Here is a 20,852-nt window from a genome sequence, read left to right as displayed (position 1 = left end):
TCATGGTGTCGCTCTGCACCAGCAATTGAGTTCATCAAATACGATCTTCAGCATTTCGACCCACCACCTATTGACGCAAGCAGAAGGCTAAGCTTGGACACCGTTCTACAGCAGTATTTAAGTCGAATGATCGTGTCGTTCCTTCGATCAAATCCATTTCATAATAGCGTTGTTGGCAGTCTCGAAACAGTAGTTATATAGTATATTATTCTGTTTTACAATGGAACACAATCGGTTGGGCCATTGTGGCTTTTTATTTTTATTGTTTGGACTGCATTTCGTTCATGGCGACCTGAGCTATTCGGTTCAAGAGGAAATGAAGCGCGGATCTGTTATCGGGAATATCGCCAAGGATCTGGGACTTACATTGGACGTAATATCTACTAGGAAGGCTCGTATTGAATCAGAGGAAAACGAACGGAGGTATTGTGATGTCAGTCTTCGAAGCGGAGAGCTCATTGTTTCAGAGAGAATTGACAGAGAGGAACAATGCGGAGAAAAGCCGTCATGTGTTCTTAAATTCGAGCTGCTTTTGGAATCTCCTTTGGAATTACACCGTGTATCACTACAGATAAAAGACATAAACGACAATGCACCGATTTTCCCAACTGACAGAATAAAGCTGGAAATCAGTGAATCTGCTGTCAAAGGAGCTCGGTATCGCGTCGATGCGGCCCATGATGAAGATATAGGCCAAAACGGTGTTCAGAGTTACACTCTCAACCGGAATGACCACTTTGTTTTCAATATACAAACGTCAAGTGATGGTACTAAATATGGAGAATTAGTTTTAAACAAGGAATTAGATCGAGAGGAGCAGAAGGAAATCAAATTATTACTTTCGGCTCTAGATGGTGGTTCTCCTCAGAGATCAGGCACTGTAGCAATTTACGTTACTGTGTTGGACGCTAATGACAACGCCCCAGTGTTTAGTCAGGCAGTGTATGAGGCCAGCCTTGCTGAAAACATACCGATAAAAACTCCTGTAATCGCCGTAAGCGCTTCTGACGCAGACGAGGGTGTTAATGGGGAAGTTATGTACGGACTAGGACGGGTGTCTGACAAGTCACGAAAACTGTTTTCCCTTGATCGACAGACAGGAGAGATTTTTGTTGCAAGTGATATAGACTTTGAGGAGGGATCAAAATATGAGATTATTGTTCAAGCAAAAGATGGATTTGGCATTTCTTCAGACGCTAAAGTAATTGTAAGAATTACCGATATTAATGATAATGCCCCAGTCATTGCTTTGAAATCGTTATCCAATCCTGTACGAGAAAATGCATCACCTGGTACGGAGGTGGGCCTTATTAACGTGCAGGATCGAGATTCAGAGAAAAACCGAAAGGTTAGGTGTTCTCTTCAGCAACATGTTCCTTTTAAACTTATTCCTTCAATTAAAAACTATTATTCGTTGGTAACAACAGAGAAACTAGACAGGGAACTGGTGTCTGAATACAACATTACAATATCCGCCACCGACGAGGGCTCTCCTCCTCTGACTTCAGTCAAAGTTGTTCACATCTCAATAGCTGACGTCAACGACAACCCACCTGTGTTTGAGGAACAGTCGTATAGCAGCTATGTCCCTGAGAACAACAAACCGGGCCACAGCCTGTGTTCTGTTAAGGCCCATGACCCAGACTGGAGACAAAACGGTACAGTGATCTATTCTCTTTTACCTGGTGAAGTCAACGGTGCTCCAGTCTCCTCTTATCTATCTGTTAACGGGGATACCGGATTGGTCCAAAGTGTCAGGTCATTTGATTATGAACAGTTTAGGAGTTTTAAAGTCTATTTAATGGCACGAGACAACGGTTCTCCTCCACTCAGCAGCAACGTGACTGTGAGTGTCTTCATAACGGATGTAAATGACAACACTCCTCAGATACTTTACCCCGCCCCAGAGGGACACTCCTTCATGACTGAACTGGTACCCAAAGCTGCACAAGGATGTTCTCTGGTTTCCAAGGTGATAGCAGTTGATGGGGACTCTGGACAGAATGCCTGGCTGTCCTACCAGATCATTAAGTCCACTGATCCGGGAATTTTCAAAATCGATCTTCACAGTGGGGAGATCAGGACCCAGAGAGACATTTCTGATTCTGACAACATGAAACAGAACATTGTAGTCGCTGTAAAGGATAACGGACAACCCTCCCTCTCTGCTACATGTTCCATGTTTTTACTGATTTCTGATGACTTGGCTGAAGTACCAGAACTGAAGGACATGGCTTATGAAGATAGCAGTTCTAAATTAACATCTTATCTGATCATCGCGCTGGTATCCGTCTCCACCTTTTTCCTGACTTTCATTATTATCATTCTGGGATTGAGGTTTTGTCGGAGGAGGAAGCCCAGACTGTTATTTGATGGAGCGGTTGCTATTCCCAGCTCTTATCTCCCTCCTAACTACGCAGATGTGGACGGCACTGGGACTTTACGCAGCGCATATAATTATGATGCGTATTTAACCACTGGATCTAGAACAAGTGACTTTAAATTTGTCACATCTTACAATGACAACACACTGCCTGCAGACCAGACCCTGAGAAAAAATCCAACAGACTTTGAAGAAGTGTTTGGAGACCTTGATGTTTCCCCTGAGGTAGGCATTTTAGCTGAACATATTGTGATTTAAAAATTATGTTTCCATTAAGAAATATATTGTAAGCCTCTTGAATTGAAAACATTATACTGCACGTTATGTCTCTCAGAATTTATTTTCTCCGTCACACTGTTTGTTATTTAAAATGATACATCATCAATTATTACTTCATATTTAAATTCAGTGCATTCTACATGGGATATGAGCATCCTATTAGCCGGCATCTAAATATAACACGTTAATGTGGACAACACTTACCAAAGGGGTGACATATATGTTGACATATCTATTGACTTGTTGAATATCAAGTTTAGATTTGCATGGGTTTTCTTTGTATATAATTAAAGTCTTAGGTGGACATACCTAATACCTAGTCCTTTTTCGTTCGGGTTAACGGTTGATAGATATTGATCTTTCCGAACCAATCACATGTGTTTGTGTGTGTGTGTGTGTGTGTGTGTGTGTGTGTGTGTGTGTGTGTGTGTGTGTATGTGTGTGTGTGTGTGTGTGTGTCGTCAGGGGTGAGGGTCACAGATTTCGATGTTCATACAATAACTTTAACACTTGTATCTTTACCTTGTTGTCTCATTGCGCTAATGTCTAGTTTAATTTCTACCGTAAGGCCTAGTTGTCTTTCTACCCTGATATTTTGAACGCAGACAATTAGAAATGTCAATCTCCTGCTCTCCATTGTTTTTCTGTGCTCCCAGAGCATCTTTGTCTGTTGCTCCCAGCATCACAGTACACTCTGCTGCACCATGTGGAGGAGTGACATGAAGGTGTGGTTGTAAAGTCAGCAAATGTCTGATGCTTTTGGTCCTGCTTCTCCATTCCTTTTCTAAGCTGTGTCTCTGTCCATGGTGCTGGAGAGTTTGTATAGAGCTGTACACCGTCTTAACTCCTTCATGAAGATCATACGGTTCAATTATTTTTTTTTTAAATGTGTTCATTAGGTGTCATTAGCATTGATCAACAATTACCTGCATATAGTATGCATATTGGGCAATGTCATGTTTACTTAATTCAAAGAGAGTTTTAAAGAAAGAAGACAGATCTACTGAATAGAATACCACCTTTCGGTTTTCAACGAGTTATGAGTTATGGCCCCTCTCAATGTGTTATACACCCTGATGACTCAGGAGGTCGCTATTTACCTGCAATAGAGTAGACCTGAAAAATAATATAAGAGTCAGCCGTTCCAACCTACAGCTCGTCATGAGAGCAGTACTAAGCCGAGTTCCGTAGAAAAGCGGTCGTCTATCAAATGCCGATGGTCGTTCTATATTTTTGATCAATTCCATTTCCTTGGTGCTTCGTTAGAAAACCCGAACCTATATCGGCTTTATTGTTTTTTTGCTCGGTTTAGAAAGATGGAATATTGCGGGATGGGTAATTTCGTGTTTTTATTTTTAGTATCTGGACTGCATTCTATTCATGGCGACCTGAGCTATTCAGTTCAAGAGGAGATTAAGCGTGGATCTGTTTTTGGGAATATCGCCAAGGACCTCGGACTTACATTGGACATATTATCTTCTAGGAAGGCTCGTATTGAATCAGAGGAAAACGAACGGAGGTATTGTGACGTCAATCTACGAAGCGGAGAGCTCATTGTTTCAGAGAGAATCGACAGAGAGGAACAATGCGGACAAAAACCTTCGTGTGTTCTTAAATTCGAGCTCCTTTTAGAGTCTCCCTTAGAATTACACCGTGTGTCACTACAGATACAAGACATAAACGACAATGCACCGAGTTTCCCGACGGATAAAATCAAGATGGAAATAAGCGAATCTGCTGTCAAAGGAGCTCGGTTTCGCGTGAATGCGGCTCATGATGAAGATATAGGCCAAAACGGTGTTCAGAGTTATAATCTGCAACGAAATGAACACTTTGCGTTCAATGTACAATCTACAAGTGCTGGCACTAAATATGGCGAATTGGTTTTACAAAAGGATTTAGACAGAGAAGAGCAGAAGGAAATTAAGTTGTCTCTTTTAGCCCTGGACGGTGGATCTCCTCAGAGATCAGGCACAGTAGTCATACACGTCACTGTGTTGGACGCTAATGATAACGCCCCAGTGTTTAGTCAGGCCGTATATGTGGCCAGTCTGCCTGAAAACGCTCCGCTGAAAACCCGTGTGGTGACTGTTAGCGCTGCGGACGCAGACGAGGGTGTTAATGGAGAAGTAACATATGAACTAGGCCGGATATCTGATAGGTCACGAAAACTGTTTTCACTCGATGCACAGACTGGAGAAATATTTGTTACAGGTGAAATAGACTTCGAGGAGGGAACCAAATATGAAATAATTGTGCAAGCAAAAGATGGATTCGGTATTTCCTCAGACTCTCAAGTTCTTATAAGTATTACAGATGTTAATGACAATGCTCCTGTTATATCGCTGAAATCAGTAACCAATCCCGTACCTGAGAACGTGTCACCTGGTACGGAGGTGGGCCTTATTAACGTGCAGGATCGAGATTCAGAGAAAAACCGAAAGGTTAGGTGTTTTCTTCAGCAACATATTCCTTTAAAACTTATTCCTTCAATTAAAAACTATTATTCTTTGGTAACAACAGAGAAACTAGACAGAGAACTAGTGTCTGAATACAACATTACAATATCTGCTATCGACGAGGGCTCTCCTCCTCTGACGTCAGTCAAAGTTGTTCACATCTCAATAGCTGACGTCAACGACAACCCACCTGTGTTTGAGGAACAGTCGTATAGCAGCTATGTCCCTGAGAACAACAAACCGGGCCACAGCCTGTGTTCTGTTAAGGCCCATGACCCAGACTGGAGGCAAAACGGTACAGTGATCTATTCTCTTTTACCTGGTGAAGTCAACGGTGCTCCAGTCTCCTCTTATCTATCTGTTAACGGAGACACCGGAGTGATCCAAAGTGTCAGGCCTTTTGATTATGAACAGTTTAGGAGCTTTAAAGTCTACGTAATGGCACGAGACAACGGTTCTCCTCCACTCAGCAGCAACGTGACTGTGAGTGTCTTCATAACGGATGTAAATGACAACACTCCTCAGATACTTTACCCCGCCCCAGAGGGAAACTCCTTCATGACTGAACTGATACCCAAAGCTGCACAAGGAGGTTCTCTGGTTTCCAAGGTGATAGCTGTTGATGGGGACTCTGGACAGAACGCCTGGCTGTCCTATCAGATCATTAAGTCCTCTGATCCGGGACTTTTCAAAATCGATCTTCACAGTGGGGAGATCAGGACCCAGCGAGACATTTCTGATTCTGACAACATGAAACAGAACATTGTAGTCGCTGTAAAGGATAACGGACAGCCCTCCCTCTCTGCTACATGTTCCATGTTTTTACTGATTTCTGATAACTTGGCTGAAGTTCCAGAACTGAAGGACATGGCTTATGAAGATAGCAGTTCTAAATTAACATCTTATCTGATCATCGCGCTGGTATCCGTCTCCACCTTTTTCCTGACTTTCATTATTATCATTCTGGGATTGAGGTTTTGTCGGAGGAAGAAGCCCAGACTGTTATTTGATGGAGCGGTTGCTATTCCCAGCTCTTATCTCCCTCCAAACTACGCAGATGTGGACGGCACTGGAACTTTACGCAGCACGTATAATTATGATGCGTATTTAACCACTGGATCTAGAACAAGTGACTTTAAATTTGTCACATCTTACAATGACAACACACTGCCTGCAGACCAGACCCTGAGAAAAAATCCAACAGACTTTGAAGAAGTTTTTGGAGACATCGATTCTTCCCCTGAGGTAAAAAATATACATGTGTCAAAAAAGAAAATACTCTTTCCGCTTCTCACCAATGCAGCTTGCCGCCCTAATTCAGCTTCTGTCATGTATCTATCACATTTCTATAAAATAATCTCAATGTCAAAGACCCTTTCATAGTCAAAATTGGTTCAGGCTATTTATTTTTGAAACAACACGGTATTTGCAGTCTCACACAGTGCTTTTGTTAATATGTTTCATATTTTAGGTATTTCATTGAGGATTAAAGTAAGTTTATGTTTCTGTTGCATACCTAATGAATGGACTACATTATGGAATTTGTATCCATCTAATTTGGTTGTGAAACAACAGTACTTTGTTGCTGAAGGACCAGTTAAGGATGTGGCCATTTCTTTCTATCTGTGCTGTATGAAGCACAGCAACTACAATTTGGTTTTCTGGAGTGAGCAAAAAATTATTACTTGTTTTAAATTAAGATTTTTCATCTTGGTGGACAGTCTTGATTGTTCAATATATCCAAAGAAACACTTTTTGCTGTCACATCAAACATTCTGTCGGTTTTATATGCAGTATAGTTTGTGTTTTCTCTCACCTGTTACTTTCTCTGTGCCAAGCTTTTCACCCCTAGTTCCCCTTTGTTCATTAGTTGCAGACTTCAGAACCTACTCTGCATAGTTAACTGTGTAATCTGAGGACTGTATTTTGCCACTATGTGTTTGCTGCTCTGAGCACAATTTTACTGTTACACTATCAGGAGGACTGACTGAGGGGTTGAAAAGTCTGCATGCTGAGCTCTGTCTGATGGATCTCTGTTACTACTGACCTACTGCATGATATGTCGCTGTCCATGGTGCTGGAATAGCTTTGGGTTGTCTATGCCAACTGAAACGACATTAGGAATACTATATTAGCCACCCATTCAATTTATATGATGGAACACTTGTTTCATCAGGTAGAATTGGTCAAATAGTAATTCCATATGATGCAAATATGATGTCATTTATTGTTTAAATTAGTCAGGTGCTCAAACAAAAAGCACAAGTGAATAGAATAGCGTTTGGTGTTACATGAGTTATAACCACAATTATAGTGTTATACTTCTTGATGACTCGAGGTGTCGCTATGCACCTACAATATATTTTAACGTAATATAATCGTCAGTCTATCCACCCACCACCTCTTGACAATAGCAGAAGGCAGACAAATCCGGAGATTCGTTGAAAAGCGGAGGGCTATCAATAGCCGATGGTCCTTCCTTTCCATAGATATAATACATTCATTGTGTGGGTTGTAAGAAGTACCGAGCCTATTGATTCTATCGTAAATTGCTCTGGATACCAGGATGGAAAACCAAGGGATTTTATTTTTTGTCTTTTTATTGTATGGACTGCATTACGTTCATGGCGACCTGAGCTATTCAGTCCAAGAGGAGATGAAGCGTGGATCTGTAATCGGGAATATCGCCAAGGATCTGGGACTTAGATTGGACAAATTATCTGATAGAAAGGCTCGCATTGAAACCGAGGAAAGCCAACGGAGGTATTGTGAAGTCAATCTAAAGAGCGGAGAGCTAATTGTTTCAGAGAGAATCGACCGAGAGGAACAATGCGGAGAAAAGTCGTCGTGTGTTCTTAAATTCGAGCTCCTTTTGGAATCTCCATTAGAATTACACCGTGTATCACTACAGATACAAGACATAAACGACAATGCACCGAGTTTCCCGACGGATATTATCAAGCTGGAAATCAGTGAATCTGCTGACAAAGGAGCTCGGTATCGCGTTAATGCGGCTCACGATTCAGATGTAGGCCAGAATGCGATACAAAGTTACACTCTTCAACGGAATAACCACTTTATTTTGATTTTACAAACTACAAGTGCCGGTAGTAAATATGGCGAATTGGTTTTAGAAAAGGAGTTAGACAGAGAGGAGCAGCAGCAAATACGATTATTGCTCACGGCTCTAGATGGTGGTACTCCTCAGAGATCAGGCACAGTAGTCATAGACGTCACTGTGTTGGACGCTAATGATAACGCCCCAGTGTTTAGTCAGGCCGTGTATGAGGCCAGACTTCCGGAAAACTCTCCGTTGAAAACCCATGTGATTACGGTGAGCGCGACGGACGCAGACGAGGGCGTTAATGGGGACGTTACATATGAACTGAGCCGAATGTCAGATAAATCACGGAACATGTTTTCACTTGATGGACAGACTGGGGAGATATTTGTTGCAGGAAACATTGACTTTGAAGAGGATTCAAAATATGAAATGTTTGTTGAGGCCAAAGATGGATATGGACTTTCATCAGATTCAAAGGTGATAATAAGTATTGCGGATATTAATGACAACGCCCCGGTCATAGTGTTGAAATCCTTGACCGCTCCAATACCAGAGAACGTCCCACCTGGTACAGAAGTAGGCCTTATTAACGTGCAGGACAGAGATTCAGAGAAAAACAAACAAGTCCGTTGCTACATTCAACAAATGGTTCCTTTCAAACTAATTCCCTCAATCAAAAACTATTATTCGTTAGTGACCACGGATAAACTAGATCGTGAAGAAGTTACTGATTACAACATTACAATAACTGCTTCCGACACCGGTTCACCGCCGCTGTCATCTTTGAAAACAATTCAGGTCTCTGTGGCTGATGTAAACGACAACCAACCTGTGTTTGAGGAACAGTCATATAGCAGCTATGTCCCTGAGAACAACAAACCGGGCCACAGCCTGTGTTCTGTTAAGGCCCATGACCCAGACTGGAGACAAAACGGTACAGTGATCTATTCTCTTTTACCTGGTGAAGTCAACGGTGCTCCAGTCTCCTCTTATCTATCTGTTAATGGAGACACCGGAGTGATCCAAAGTGTCAGGTCGTTTGATTATGAACAGTTTAGGAGCTTTAAAGTCTATGTTATGGCACGAGACAATGGTTCTCCTCCGCTCAGCAGCAACGTGACTGTGAGTGTCTTCATAACGGATGTAAATGACAACACTCCTCAGATACTTTACCCCGCCCCGGAGGGAAACTCCCTCATGACTGAACTGGTACCCAAAGCTGCTCAAGGAGGTTCTCTGGTTTCCAAGGTGATAGCAGTTGATGGGGACTCTGGACAGAACGCCTGGCTGTCCTATCACATCATTAAGTCCACTGATCCTGGACTTTTCAAAATCGATCTGCACAGTGGGGAGATCCGGACCCAGCGAGAAATTTCTGATTCTGACAACATGAAACAGAACATTGCAGTCGCTGTAAAGGATAACGGACAGCCCTCCCTCTCTGTTACATGTTCCATGTTTTTACTGATTTCTGATAACTTGGCTGACCTACCAGAACTGAAGGACATGGCTTATGAAGATAGCAGTTTTAAATTAACATCTTATCTGATCATCGCGCTGGTATCCGTCTCCACCTTTTTCCTGACTTTCATTATTATCATTCTGGGATTGAGGTTTTGTCGGAGGAGGAAGCCCAGACTTTTATTTGATGGAGCGGTTGCTATTCCCAGCTCTTATCTCCCTCCAAACTACGCAGATGTGGACGGCACTGGAACTTTACGCAGCACATATAATTATGATGCGTATTTAACCACTGGATCTAGAACAAGTGACTTTAAATTTGTCACATCTTACAATGACAACACACTGCCTGCAGACCAGACCCTGAGAAAAAATCCAACAGACTTTGAAGAAGTGTTTGGAGACCTTGATGTTTCCCCTGAGGTAGGCACCCTCTTGAGATTATTCTTGATATTTTCAGAGATCCAACACAACAATTGTTACTCTCTAATTTTTCGTTGGTTTAGATTTGCTCATTGTTGAGCATTTACGACACAGAGACACAGTGTAAAAATGTGAGGCAGATTGTGGCTTGGGTGTTTGACTCCCATCCAAAAGATCTTCATATCCCAGTATCATGCATATTTTGAGCAGGACCTGGAATACTTGTCAGACACAGGTTAAACGAATGGGGATACTCACAAGGAGCTTCAGAAAGGCTGATAAAAGGTTAATGAATCAAATGACAAATTTTAAGATTGCAACTTTTGCTTGAGTTGAATTTTGTTGAGTACAAGATTAAGCAAATCATTTGCATTTTTGCAGTGCTTGTTTTTGAGAAAAAGCCGTTGCTCCTTATGAACTTTGGATCAAAGAAATGAAGATTAATTGTATTACTTAATGCATGTATTTGATATGGAAATAATGTTGCTATTAAACCACACTGAAGTACATAATTGAGTTGTCATATGAGCATAAACAAATATGATGTATATTATATCTTAGTCAGTAAAAGAAGATGAATTATATTTTCAAAATCGCAGCCAAAACATTGCAGTCATGCTGATTAAAAGAAGAATGTTCTGCCTCTGTCCGTGGTGCAGACTGATGACCATGAACCTTTTATGTTTCAAAGCACATACTGCTGTGTCTTTGTATTGTATTGGCATGTGTTCTTCTCAATAATAGTCTGTTGAGTATATGCATTGCATATACACGCGCTGTGTGTAAAATCTCTAGTATACTCATGGTGTCACTATAGACCAGCAACGCGCTATGATACCGACCCTCATGTCCATAGTGCGTGTTGACGGGCTCGAGCACAAAGCCAAGGCTTGCGTGCACGGACGCGACGGATGAAACTAGTAGGGAGAAAACCGTCTTCAGTACAGTTGCTTTAATAGGGTGTAGCTAAACTGGGATTTTTTTTTTTGTGTGATCGACGAGTCACGACTGTGTGTTGGACATCTCTTGTACGAAAATGGAAGACAGACATTGTGGATTCTACGGTTTGATTTTCGTTTTCATTTGTTTACTGCACTTCACAAATGGCGAGCTTGACTATTCAATTCAGGAGGAGATGAAGCTTGGTTCTATCATTGGAAATATAGCAAAGGATCTTGGGATAGACGTTGGAAGATTGACTGCTCGCAAAGCTCGTATTGAGACGGAACGAAATACAGCATACTGTGATATAAATCGTCGTACAGGAGACCTGACCGTCGCGAAGAGAATAGACAGAGAAGAGCTCTGTGGAGAAAAGGCTTCGTGTTTCCTCAAATTTGAGCTTCTATTTGAATCTCCCTTAGAATTGCATCGCATGTCACTGAAAATCGACGACATCAACGATAACACACCACTGTTCCCGAAGGATACAATCAAACTGGAAATTAGAGAATCCGCTGACAAAGGAGCTCGCTACCGCGTCAACGCGGCCCATGATGCAGATGTCGGCCAGAACGGCGTTCAAAGCTACATGCTCCAGGAAAATAATCATTTTATTTTAAATACTCAAACCACAAGTGCTGGAATCAAATATGCTGAATTGGTTTTAAATGAAGAATTAGACAGAGAGGAACAAAAGGGAATTCAATTATTGTTAACGGCTCTTGACGGTGGTACTCCTCAGAGATCAGGTACTCTAACTATAGACGTCACTGTGTTGGACGCTAATGATAACGCCCCTGTGTTTAGTCAGGCCGTGTATGAAGCCAGCCTGCCGGAAAACTCTCCGTTGAAAACTCACGTAATCACTGTCGGCGCTACTGACGCAGACGAGGGCGTTAATGGAGAGGTTACATATGAATTTAACAAAATGTCAGATAAGTCACGGAAGCTTTTTTCACTTGATCAGAAAACAGGTGACGTTACTGTTATAAGTGACATTGACTTTGAAGAAGGATCGAAATATGAAATATATATAGAGGCCAAAGATGGTTATGGTCTCTCTACAGATACAAAAGTTATTATATTTATTACAGACGCCAATGACAATGCTCCAATCATATCGTTAAAATCGTTGACCAATCCAGTGCCTGAGAATGTATCACCTGGTAAAGAAGTTGGAATAATTAACGTGCAGGATATGGATTCAGAACAGAACCGACAGATCCGTTGCTTTATTCAACAAAACGTGCCATTTAGTCTAATTCCTTCTATCAAAAACTATTATTCTCTAGTGACCACCGATAAACTAGATCGCGAATTAATGCCTCATTATAACATTACAATTACTGCTATCGACGAGGGCTCTCCACCTCTGTCCTCATTAAAAACTGTTCAAGTCTCTATCGCTGATGTCAACGACAACCCACCTGTGTTTGAGGAACAGTCATATAGCAGCTATGTCCCTGAGAACAACAAACCGGGCCACAGCCTGTGTTCTGTTAAGGCCCATGACCCAGACTGGAGACAAAACGGTACAGTGATCTATTCTCTTTTACCTGGTGAAGTCAACGGTGCTCCAGTCTCCTCTTATTTATCTGTTAACGGAGACACCGGAGTGATCCAAAGTGTCAGGTCGTTTGATTATGAACAGTTTAGGAGCTTTAAAGTCTACGTAATGGCACGAGACAATGGTTCTCCTCCGCTCAGCAGCAACGTGACTGTGAGTGTCTTCATAATGGATGTAAATGACAACACTCCTCAGATACTTTACCCCGCCCCAGAGGGAAACTCCTTCATGACTGAACTGGTACCCAAAGCTGCACAAGGAGGTTCTCTGGTTTCCAAGGTGATAGCAGTTGATGGGGACTCTGGACAGAACGCCTGGCTGTCCTATCAGATCATTAAGTCCACTGATCCAGGACTCTTCAAAATCGATCTTCACAGTGGGGAGATCAGGACCCAGCGAGACATTTCTGATTCTGACAACATGAAACAGAACATTGTAGTCGCTGTAAAGGATAACGGACAACCCTCCCTCTCTGCTTCATGTTCCATGTTTTTACTGATTTCTGATAATTTGGCTGAAGTTCCAGAACTGAAGGACATGGCTTATGAAGATAGCAGTTCTAAATTAACATCTTATCTGATCATCGCGCTGGTATCCGTCTCCACCTTTTTCCTGACCTTCATTATTATCATTCTGGGATTGAGGTTTTGTCGGAGGAGAAAGCCCAGACTGTTATTTGATGGAGCGGTTGCTATTCCCAGCTCTTATCTCCCTCCAAACTACGCAGATGTGGACGGCACTGGAACTTTACGCAGCACATATAATTATGATGCGTATTTAACCACTGGATCTAGAACAAGTGACTTTAAATTTGTCACGTCTTACAATGACAACACACTGCCTGCTGACCAGACCCTGAGAAAAAATCCAACAGACTTTGAAGAAGTGTTTGGAGACCTGGATGTTTCACCAGAGGTAGGCATTGTGGCAAAAAAAAGAGAAAAATTGTAATCTCTTTCTCATGCAATTAGTTTGTATTGGACGGTTTGACTGTTCAAATGAGCTCTTTCAGCCATGTATTTGTCCTTGCAGCCCCACACAGTGAGATCATTTGTGAGTGTATACTTTAGATGTTCATTATTTAATCAAGCATAAAGTTGGTTATTTCATGTTGCATTCCTATTTAGCGTCTTATATTACAGCATTTTCATTCATTTCATGGGGTTGTAAAAGAAAGTCATTTGTTGCTGAAGATGAAGTTAAGGATGTAAGAGACCTTTCTTACTTTCTGTGGTGTAAGTAAGAGAAAAAAATGTTGAGTTTCTCTCTGCACTGTTTGGGACATGTATCTTTACATGGACTTGAGTGATGCGATTGTTCAAGATATCCCACAAAAATAACTTTTTACCGTCACATAAAACATCCTGTCTGGTGTCTATGTGGTATCCTTTTTGTTTTTCTTCCTGCTCTAACTTTCTCTTTGCCCAGTCTGTCACGACGAGTGCCACTTTGTGGTTGAGTATTTGAGGGCTTCAACCTGTACCCTGCATAGTCTTCTGAGTAATCCGAGGACTTTATTTTGCCATCATGTGTTAGCTGCTCCAACCAGTATATTACTGCTACACTATGTGGATGACAGATTGTGGTGTGTGACAGTCTGCATGCTGAGCTCTGTCTGTTGGATTTCTGTTACTAGTGACCTACTGCATGCTGTGTCGCTGTCCATGGTGCTGGAATGTTCTTTCAGTGCTGTTTACCATTGCAATGCCTTCGTAAATACCATACCATTCAATGTATATTGATTTATCCTTGTTTTATCAGTAAGCATTGAATCAGTTATTGATTGATAATAGCCTATAGTGTGCAATTTCTATTTTTGCCGAATTCCCGGATTTTCAAAAATGGAGCTGAAACGAGAACTTAATTCATCAGCAGGCCTATTTGGTGTAAATTTTCTTACATCATCTCATAATGTGTTGTTCTTCCTACTGACTCATGGTGTCGCTATGCACCTGCAATTGAGTTAAAAGAATGCCGTCGTCAGCATTTCCACCACATATTGACGCCAACAGAAGGCAACAAAGCTTGGACATCGTGCTACGGCGGTATTTAAGCCGTATGATATTTTCCTAAAAATAAAACTCGTTACAGCGTTGTTGGCATTCTCGAAACACTTATATGGTATATTATTCTGTTTTACAATGGAACTCAGTCGGTTGAGCCTTTCTGTCTCTTTATTTTTATTTTTTGGACTGCATTTCGTTCATGGCGACCTGAGCTATTCGGTTCAAGAGGAGATGAAGCGTGGATATGTTATTGGAAATATCGCCAAGGATTTGGGATTTGAAGTCGGAATATTATCTATTCGAAAGACTCGTATTAAAACGGTGGGAAGCGAACGAAGGTATTGTGATATCAATCTTCAAAGCGGAGAGCTCATTGTTTCAGAGAGCATCGACAGAGAAGAACAATGCGGAGAAAAAACGTCTTGTGTTCTTAAATTCGAGCTGCTTTTGGAATCTCCGTTGGAATTACACCGTGTATCACTACAGATACAAGACATAAACGACAATGCACCGCGTTTCCCGACGGATATTATCAAGCTGGAAATAAGTGAATCTGCTGTCAAAGGAGCTCGGTATCGCGTCGACGCGGCTCATGATGAAGATATAGGGCAAAACGGTGTTCAGAGTTACACTTTGCAACGGAATAACCATTTTCTTCTAAATATACAAACTACAAGTGATGGCAGTAAATATGGAGAATTGATTCTCGATAAGGAGTTAGACAGAGAGGAGCAGCAGGATATCAAATTATTGCTCACGGCTCTAGATGGTGGTTCTCCTCAGAGATCAGGCACAGTAGTAATAAACGTCATTGTGTTGGACGCTAATGATAACGCCCCTGTGTTTAGTCAGGCCGTGTATGAGACCAGTCTGCCTGAAAACTCCCCGTTAAAAACTCACGTGATTACCGTGAACGCAACAGACGCGGACGAGAGCGTTAATGGTGAAATAGCATATGGATTTAGTCGCATATCTGAGAAATCAAGAAAATCGTTTTCACTTGATCGTCAAACTGGGGAGATATTAGTTGCAGGCGACGTAGACTCTGAGGAGGGTTCAACATATGAAATGTTTGTGCAGGCTAAAGACAGTTACGGTCTCTCTTCAGATACAAAGGTAATAATAAGTATAACTGATGTGAACGATAACTCGCCAGTAATATCAATAATATCGTTGACCAATCCTGTACCAGAGAACGTGTCACCTGGTACAGAGGTGGGACTTATTAACGTGCTGGATAGAGACTCAGGAAAAAATAAAGAAATCCGTTGCGCTATTCAGCAAAACGTTCCTTTTAAACTTATTACTTCAATCGAAAACTATTATGCTTTGGTAACCACAGAGAAACTAGACAGGGAACTAGTGTCTGAATACAACATTACAATATCTGCTACCGATGAGGGCTCTCCTCCTCTGTCGTCAGTCAAAGTGGGTCACATCTCAATAGCTGACGTCAACGACAACCCACCTGTGTTTGAGGAACAGTCGTATAGCAGCTATGTCCCTGAGAACAACAAACCGGGCCACAGCCTGTGTTCTGTTAAGGCCCATGACCCAGACTGGAGACAAAACGGTACAGTGATCTATTCTCTTTTACCTGGTGAAGTCAACGGTGCTCCAGTCTCCTCTTATTTATCTGTTAACGGAGACACTGGAGTGATCCAAAGTGTCAGGTTGTTTGATTATGAACAGTTTCGGCGCTTTAAAGTGCATGTAATGGCACGAGACAACGGTTCTCCTCCGCTCAGCAGCAACGTGACTGTGAGTGTCTTCATAACGGATGTAAATGACAACACTCCTCAGATACTTTACCCCGCCCCAGAGGGAAACTCCTTCATGACTGAACTGGTACCCAAAGCTGCACAAGGAGGTTCTCTGGTTTCCAAGGTGATAGCAGTTGATGGGGACTCTGGACAGAACGCCTGGCTGTCCTATCAGATCATTAAGTCCACTGATCCGGGACTCTTCAAAATCGATCTGCACAGTGGGGAGATCAGGACCCAGCGAGACATTTCTGATTCTGACAACATGAAACAGAACATTGTAGTCACTGTAAAGGATAACGGACAGCCCTCCCTCTCTGCTACATGTTCCATGTTTTTACTGATTTCTGATAACTTGGCTGAAGTACCAGAACTGAAGGACATGGCTTATGAAGATAGCAGTTCTAAATTAACATCTTATCTGATCATCGCGCTGGTATCCGTCTCCACCTTTTTCCTGACTTTCATTATTATCATTCTGGGATTGAGGTTTTGTCGGAGGAGAAAGCCCAGACTGTTATTTGATGGAGCGGTTGCTATTCCCAGCTCTTATCTCCCTCCAAACTACACAGATGTGGACGGTACTGGAACTTTACGCAGCACATATAATTATGATGCGTATTTAACCACTGGATCTAGAACCAGTGACTTTAAATTTGTCACATCTTACAATGACAACACACTGCCTGCAGACCAGACCCTGAGAAAAAATGCAACAGACTTCGAAGAAGTGTTTGGAGACCTTGATGTTTCCCCTGAGGTAGGCATTTTAGCTGAACATATTGTGATTTAAAAATTATGTTTCCATTAAGAAATATATTGAAAGCCTCTTGAATTGAATACATTATACTGCACGTTATGTCTCTCAGAATTTATTTTCTCCGTAACACTGTTTGTTATTTAAAATGGTACATCATCAATTATTACTTCATATTTAAATTCAGTGCATTCTACATGTGATATGAGCATCCTATTAGCCGGCATCTAAATATAACACGGTAATGTGGACAACACTTACCAAAGGGGAGACATATATGTTGACATATCTATTGACTTGTTGAATATCAAGTTTAGATTTGCGTAGGTTTTCTTTGCATATAATTAAAGTCTTAGGTGGACATACGTGAAGGCCTTTGTTGTTCGGGTTAACGGTTGATGGATATGTATCTTTCCGAACCAATCACCTATGTGTGTGTGTGTGTGTGTGTGTGTGTGTGTGTGTGTGTGTGTGTGTGTGTGTGTGTGTGTCGTCAGGGGTGAGGGTCACAGATTTCGATGTTCATACAATAACTTTAACACTTGTATCTTTACCTTGTTGTCTCATTGCGCTAATGTCTAGTTTAATTTCTACCGTAAGGCCTAGTTGTCTTTCTACCCTGATATTTTGAAAGCATACAATTAGAAATGTCAATCTCCTGCTCTCCATAGTTTTTCTGGGCTCCCAGAGCATCTTTGTATGTTGCTCCCAGCATCACAGTACACTCTGCTGCACTATGTGGAGGAGTGACATGAAGGTGTGGTTGTAAAGTCAGCAAATGTCTGATGCTTTTGGTCCTGCTTCTCCATTCCTTTTCTTAGCTGTGTCTCTGTCCATGGTGCTGGATAGTTTGTATAGAGCTGTACACCGTCTTAACTCCTTCATGAAGATCATACGGTTCAATTCGATATTTTTTAAAAGTTTTCATTGGGTTTCATTAGCATTGATCAACAATTACCTGCATATGGTATGCATATTGGGCAATGTCATGTTTACTTAATTCAAAGAGAGTTTTAAAGAAAGAAGACAGATCTACTGAATAGAGTACTACCTTTTGGTTTTCCACGAGTTATGAGTTATGGCCCCTCTCAATGTGTTATACACCCTGATGACTCAGGAGGTCGCTATGCACCTGCAATAGAGTAGACCTGCAACATAATATAAGAGTCAGCCGTTCCATCCAACAGCTCGTCACGAGAGCAGTACAAAGCCGAGTTCCGTAGAAAAGCGGTCGTCTATCAAATGCCGATGGTCGTTCTATATTTTTTATCAATTCCGTTTCCTTAGTGCTTTGTTAGATAACCCGAACCTATATCGTCTTTATTGTTTTTTTGCTCGGTTTAGAAGGATGGAATATTGCGGGATGGGTAATTTCGTGTTTTTATTTTTAGTATCTGGACTGCATTCTATTCATGGCGACCTGAGCTATTCAGTTCAAGAGGAGATGAAGCGTGGATCTGTTATTGGGAATATCGCCAAGGACCTCGGACTTACATTGGACATATTATCTTCTAGGAAGGCTCGTATTGAATCAGAGGAAAACGAACGGAGGTATTGTGACGTCAATCTACGAAGCGGAGAGCTCATTGTTTCAGAGAGAATCGACAGAGAGGAACAATGCGGACAAAAACCTTCGTGTGTTCTTAAATTCGAGCTCCTTTTAGAGTCTCCCTTAGAATTACACCGTGTGTCACTACAGATACAAGACATAAACGACAATGCACCGAGTTTCCCGACGGATAAAATCAAGCTGGAAATAAGGGAATCTGCTGTCAAAGGAGCTCGGTTTCGCGTGAATGCGGCTCACGATGAAGACATAGGCCAAAACGGTGTTCAGAGTTATAGTCTGCAACGAAATGAATACTTTGTGTTCAATATACAATCTACAAGTGCTGGCACTAAATATGGCGAATTGGTTTTACAAAAGGAATTAGACAGAGAAGAGCAGAAGGAAATTAAATTGTCTCTTTTAGCCCTGGACGGTGGATCTCCTCAGAGATCAGGCACAGTAGTCATACACGTCACTGTGTTGGACGCTAATGATAACGCCCCAGTGTTTAGTCAGGCCGTGTATGTGGCCAGTCTGCCTGAAAACGCTCCGCTGAAAACCCGTGTGGTGACTGTTAGCGCTGCGGACGCAGACGAGGGTGTTAATGGAGAAGTAACATATGAACTAGGCCGGATATCTGATAGGTCACGAAAACTGTTTTCACTCGATGCACAGACTGGAGAAATATTTGTTACAGGTGAAATAGACTTCGAGGAGGGAACCAAATATGAAATAATTGTGCAAGCAAAAGATGGATTTGGTATTTCCTCAGACTCTCAAGTTCTTATAAGTATTACAGATGTTAATGACAATGCTCCCGTCATATCACTGAAATCAGCAACCAATCCCGTACCTGAGAACGTGTCACCTGGTACGGAGGTGGGCCTTATTAACGTGCAGGATAGAGATTCAGAGAAAAACCGAAAGGTTAGGTGTTTTCTTCAGCAACATGTTCCTTTTAAACTTATTCCTTCCATTAAAAACTATTATTCTTTGGTAACAACAGAGAAACTAGACAGGGAACTGGTGTCTGAATACAACATTACAATATCTGCCACCGATGAGGGCTCTCCTCCTCTGTCGTCAGTTAAAGTTGTTCACATCTCAATAGCTGACGTCAACGACAACCCACCTGTGTTTGAGGAGCAGTCGTATAGCAGCTATGTCCCTGAGAACAACAAACCGGGCCACAGCCTGTGTTCTGTTAAGGCCCATGACCCAGACTGGAGACAAAACGGTACAGTGATCTATTCTCTTTTACCTGGTGAAGTCAACGGTGCTCCAGTCTCCTCTTATCTATCTGTTAACGGAGACACCGGAGTGATCCAAAGTGTCAGGCCTTTTGATTATGAACAGTTAAGGAGCTTTAAAGTCTATGTAATGGCACGAGACAACGGTTCTCCTCCGCTCAGCAGCAACGTGACTGTGAGTGTCTTCATAACGGATGCAAATGACAACACTCCTCAGATACTTTACCCCGCCCCAGAGGGAAACTCCTTCATGACTGAACTGGTACCCAAAGCTGCACAAGGAGGTTCTCTGGTTTCCAAGGTGATAGCAGTTGATGGGGACTCTGGACAGAATGCCTGGCTGTCCTATCAGATCATTAAGTCCACTGATCCGGGACTTTTCAAAATCGATTTGCACAGTGGGGAGATCAAGACCCAGCGAGACATTTCTGATTCTGACAACATGAAACAGAACATTGTAGTCACTGTAAAGGATAACGGACAGCCCTCCCTCTCTGCTACATGTTCCATGTTTTTACTGATTTCTGATAACTTGGCTGAAGTACCCGAACTGAAGGACATGGCTTATGAAGAAAGCAGTTCTAAATTAACATCTTATCTGATCATCGCGCTGGTATCCGTCTCCACCTTTTTCCTGACTTTCATTATTATCATTCTGGGATTGAGGTTTTGTCGGAGGAGGAAGCCCAGACTGTTATTTGATGGAGCGGTTGCTATTCCAAGCTCTTACCTCCCTCCAAACTACGCAGATGTGGACGGCACTGGAACTTTACGCAGCGCATATAATTATGATGCGTATTTAACCACTGGATCTAGAACAAGTGACTTTAAATTTCTCACATCTTACAATGACAACACACTGCCTGCAGACCAGACCCTGAGAAAAAATCCAACAGACTTTGAAGAAGTGTTTGGAGACATCGATTCTTCACCTGAGGTAAAAAATATA

The 20,852-nt window shown here is 42.0% G+C and overlaps 6 protein-coding genes across 17 annotated transcripts in view; all 6 read left to right on the top strand.

The window, feature by feature from the left end:
* The window catches only part of LOC132465763 (protocadherin gamma-C5-like), a 284,228-nt gene that overhangs the window by 75,089 nt on the left and 188,287 nt on the right, over window positions 1-20,852 (top strand). For 2 of the 12 annotated variants that reach the window (XM_060062571.1, XM_060062549.1), the window contains exon 1: window positions 3,838-6,366. The exons of 8 other annotated variants lie outside the window; for them this stretch is intronic. In XM_060062571.1, the coding sequence (XP_059918554.1) occupies window positions 3,979-6,366 (2,388 nt within the window). In that variant the 5' untranslated portion in view covers window positions 3,838-3,978. Of the gene's footprint in view, window positions 1-3,837; window positions 6,367-17,116; window positions 20,841-20,852 lie in introns of those variants that run through there. 2 more of the 12 variants (XM_060062570.1, XM_060062550.1) reach the window with 2 other exon arrangements.
* Window positions 1-20,852, top strand: part of LOC132465791 (protocadherin gamma-A2-like) — a 124,132-nt gene that overhangs the window by 72,062 nt on the left and 31,218 nt on the right. The window lies entirely within an intron of this gene.
* On the top strand, window positions 64-2,702 carry LOC132465792 (protocadherin beta-15-like). Its single transcript, XM_060062598.1, has one exon. The coding sequence runs from the start codon at window positions 221-223 to the stop codon at window positions 2,639-2,641; it is 2,421 nt and encodes an 806-aa protein (XP_059918581.1). The 5' UTR covers window positions 64-220; the 3' UTR covers window positions 2,642-2,702.
* LOC132465778 (protocadherin beta-15-like) lies at window positions 6,441-10,463 on the top strand. Its single transcript, XM_060062584.1, has one exon. It carries the CDS (start codon window positions 7,688-7,690, stop codon window positions 10,166-10,168), a length of 2,481 nt encoding a protein of 826 aa, XP_059918567.1. The 5' UTR covers window positions 6,441-7,687; the 3' UTR covers window positions 10,169-10,463.
* The window catches only part of LOC132465797 (protocadherin gamma-A11-like), a 41,375-nt gene continuing 31,218 nt past the window's right edge, over window positions 10,696-20,852 (top strand). Inside the window, exon 1 of the mRNA XM_060062602.1 lies at window positions 10,696-13,493. Within this exon, the coding sequence (XP_059918585.1) occupies window positions 11,106-13,493 (2,388 nt within the window). The 5' untranslated portion in view covers window positions 10,696-11,105. The remainder of the gene's footprint in view (window positions 13,494-20,852) is intronic.
* The window catches only part of LOC132465796 (protocadherin gamma-A11-like), a 38,570-nt gene continuing 31,218 nt past the window's right edge, over window positions 13,501-20,852 (top strand). The window contains exon 1 of the mRNA XM_060062601.1: window positions 13,501-17,107. Within this exon, the coding sequence (XP_059918584.1) occupies window positions 14,720-17,107 (2,388 nt within the window). The 5' untranslated portion in view covers window positions 13,501-14,719. The remainder of the gene's footprint in view (window positions 17,108-20,852) is intronic.

This window comes from Gadus macrocephalus, chromosome 10 (genome assembly GCF_031168955.1).
Source record: "Gadus macrocephalus chromosome 10, ASM3116895v1".
NCBI classification, from domain to species: Eukaryota; Metazoa; Chordata; class Actinopteri; order Gadiformes; family Gadidae; genus Gadus; species Gadus macrocephalus.
The sequence above is the reverse complement of the archived record's forward strand: the minus strand, read 5'-3'. Positions and strand labels throughout refer to the sequence as shown.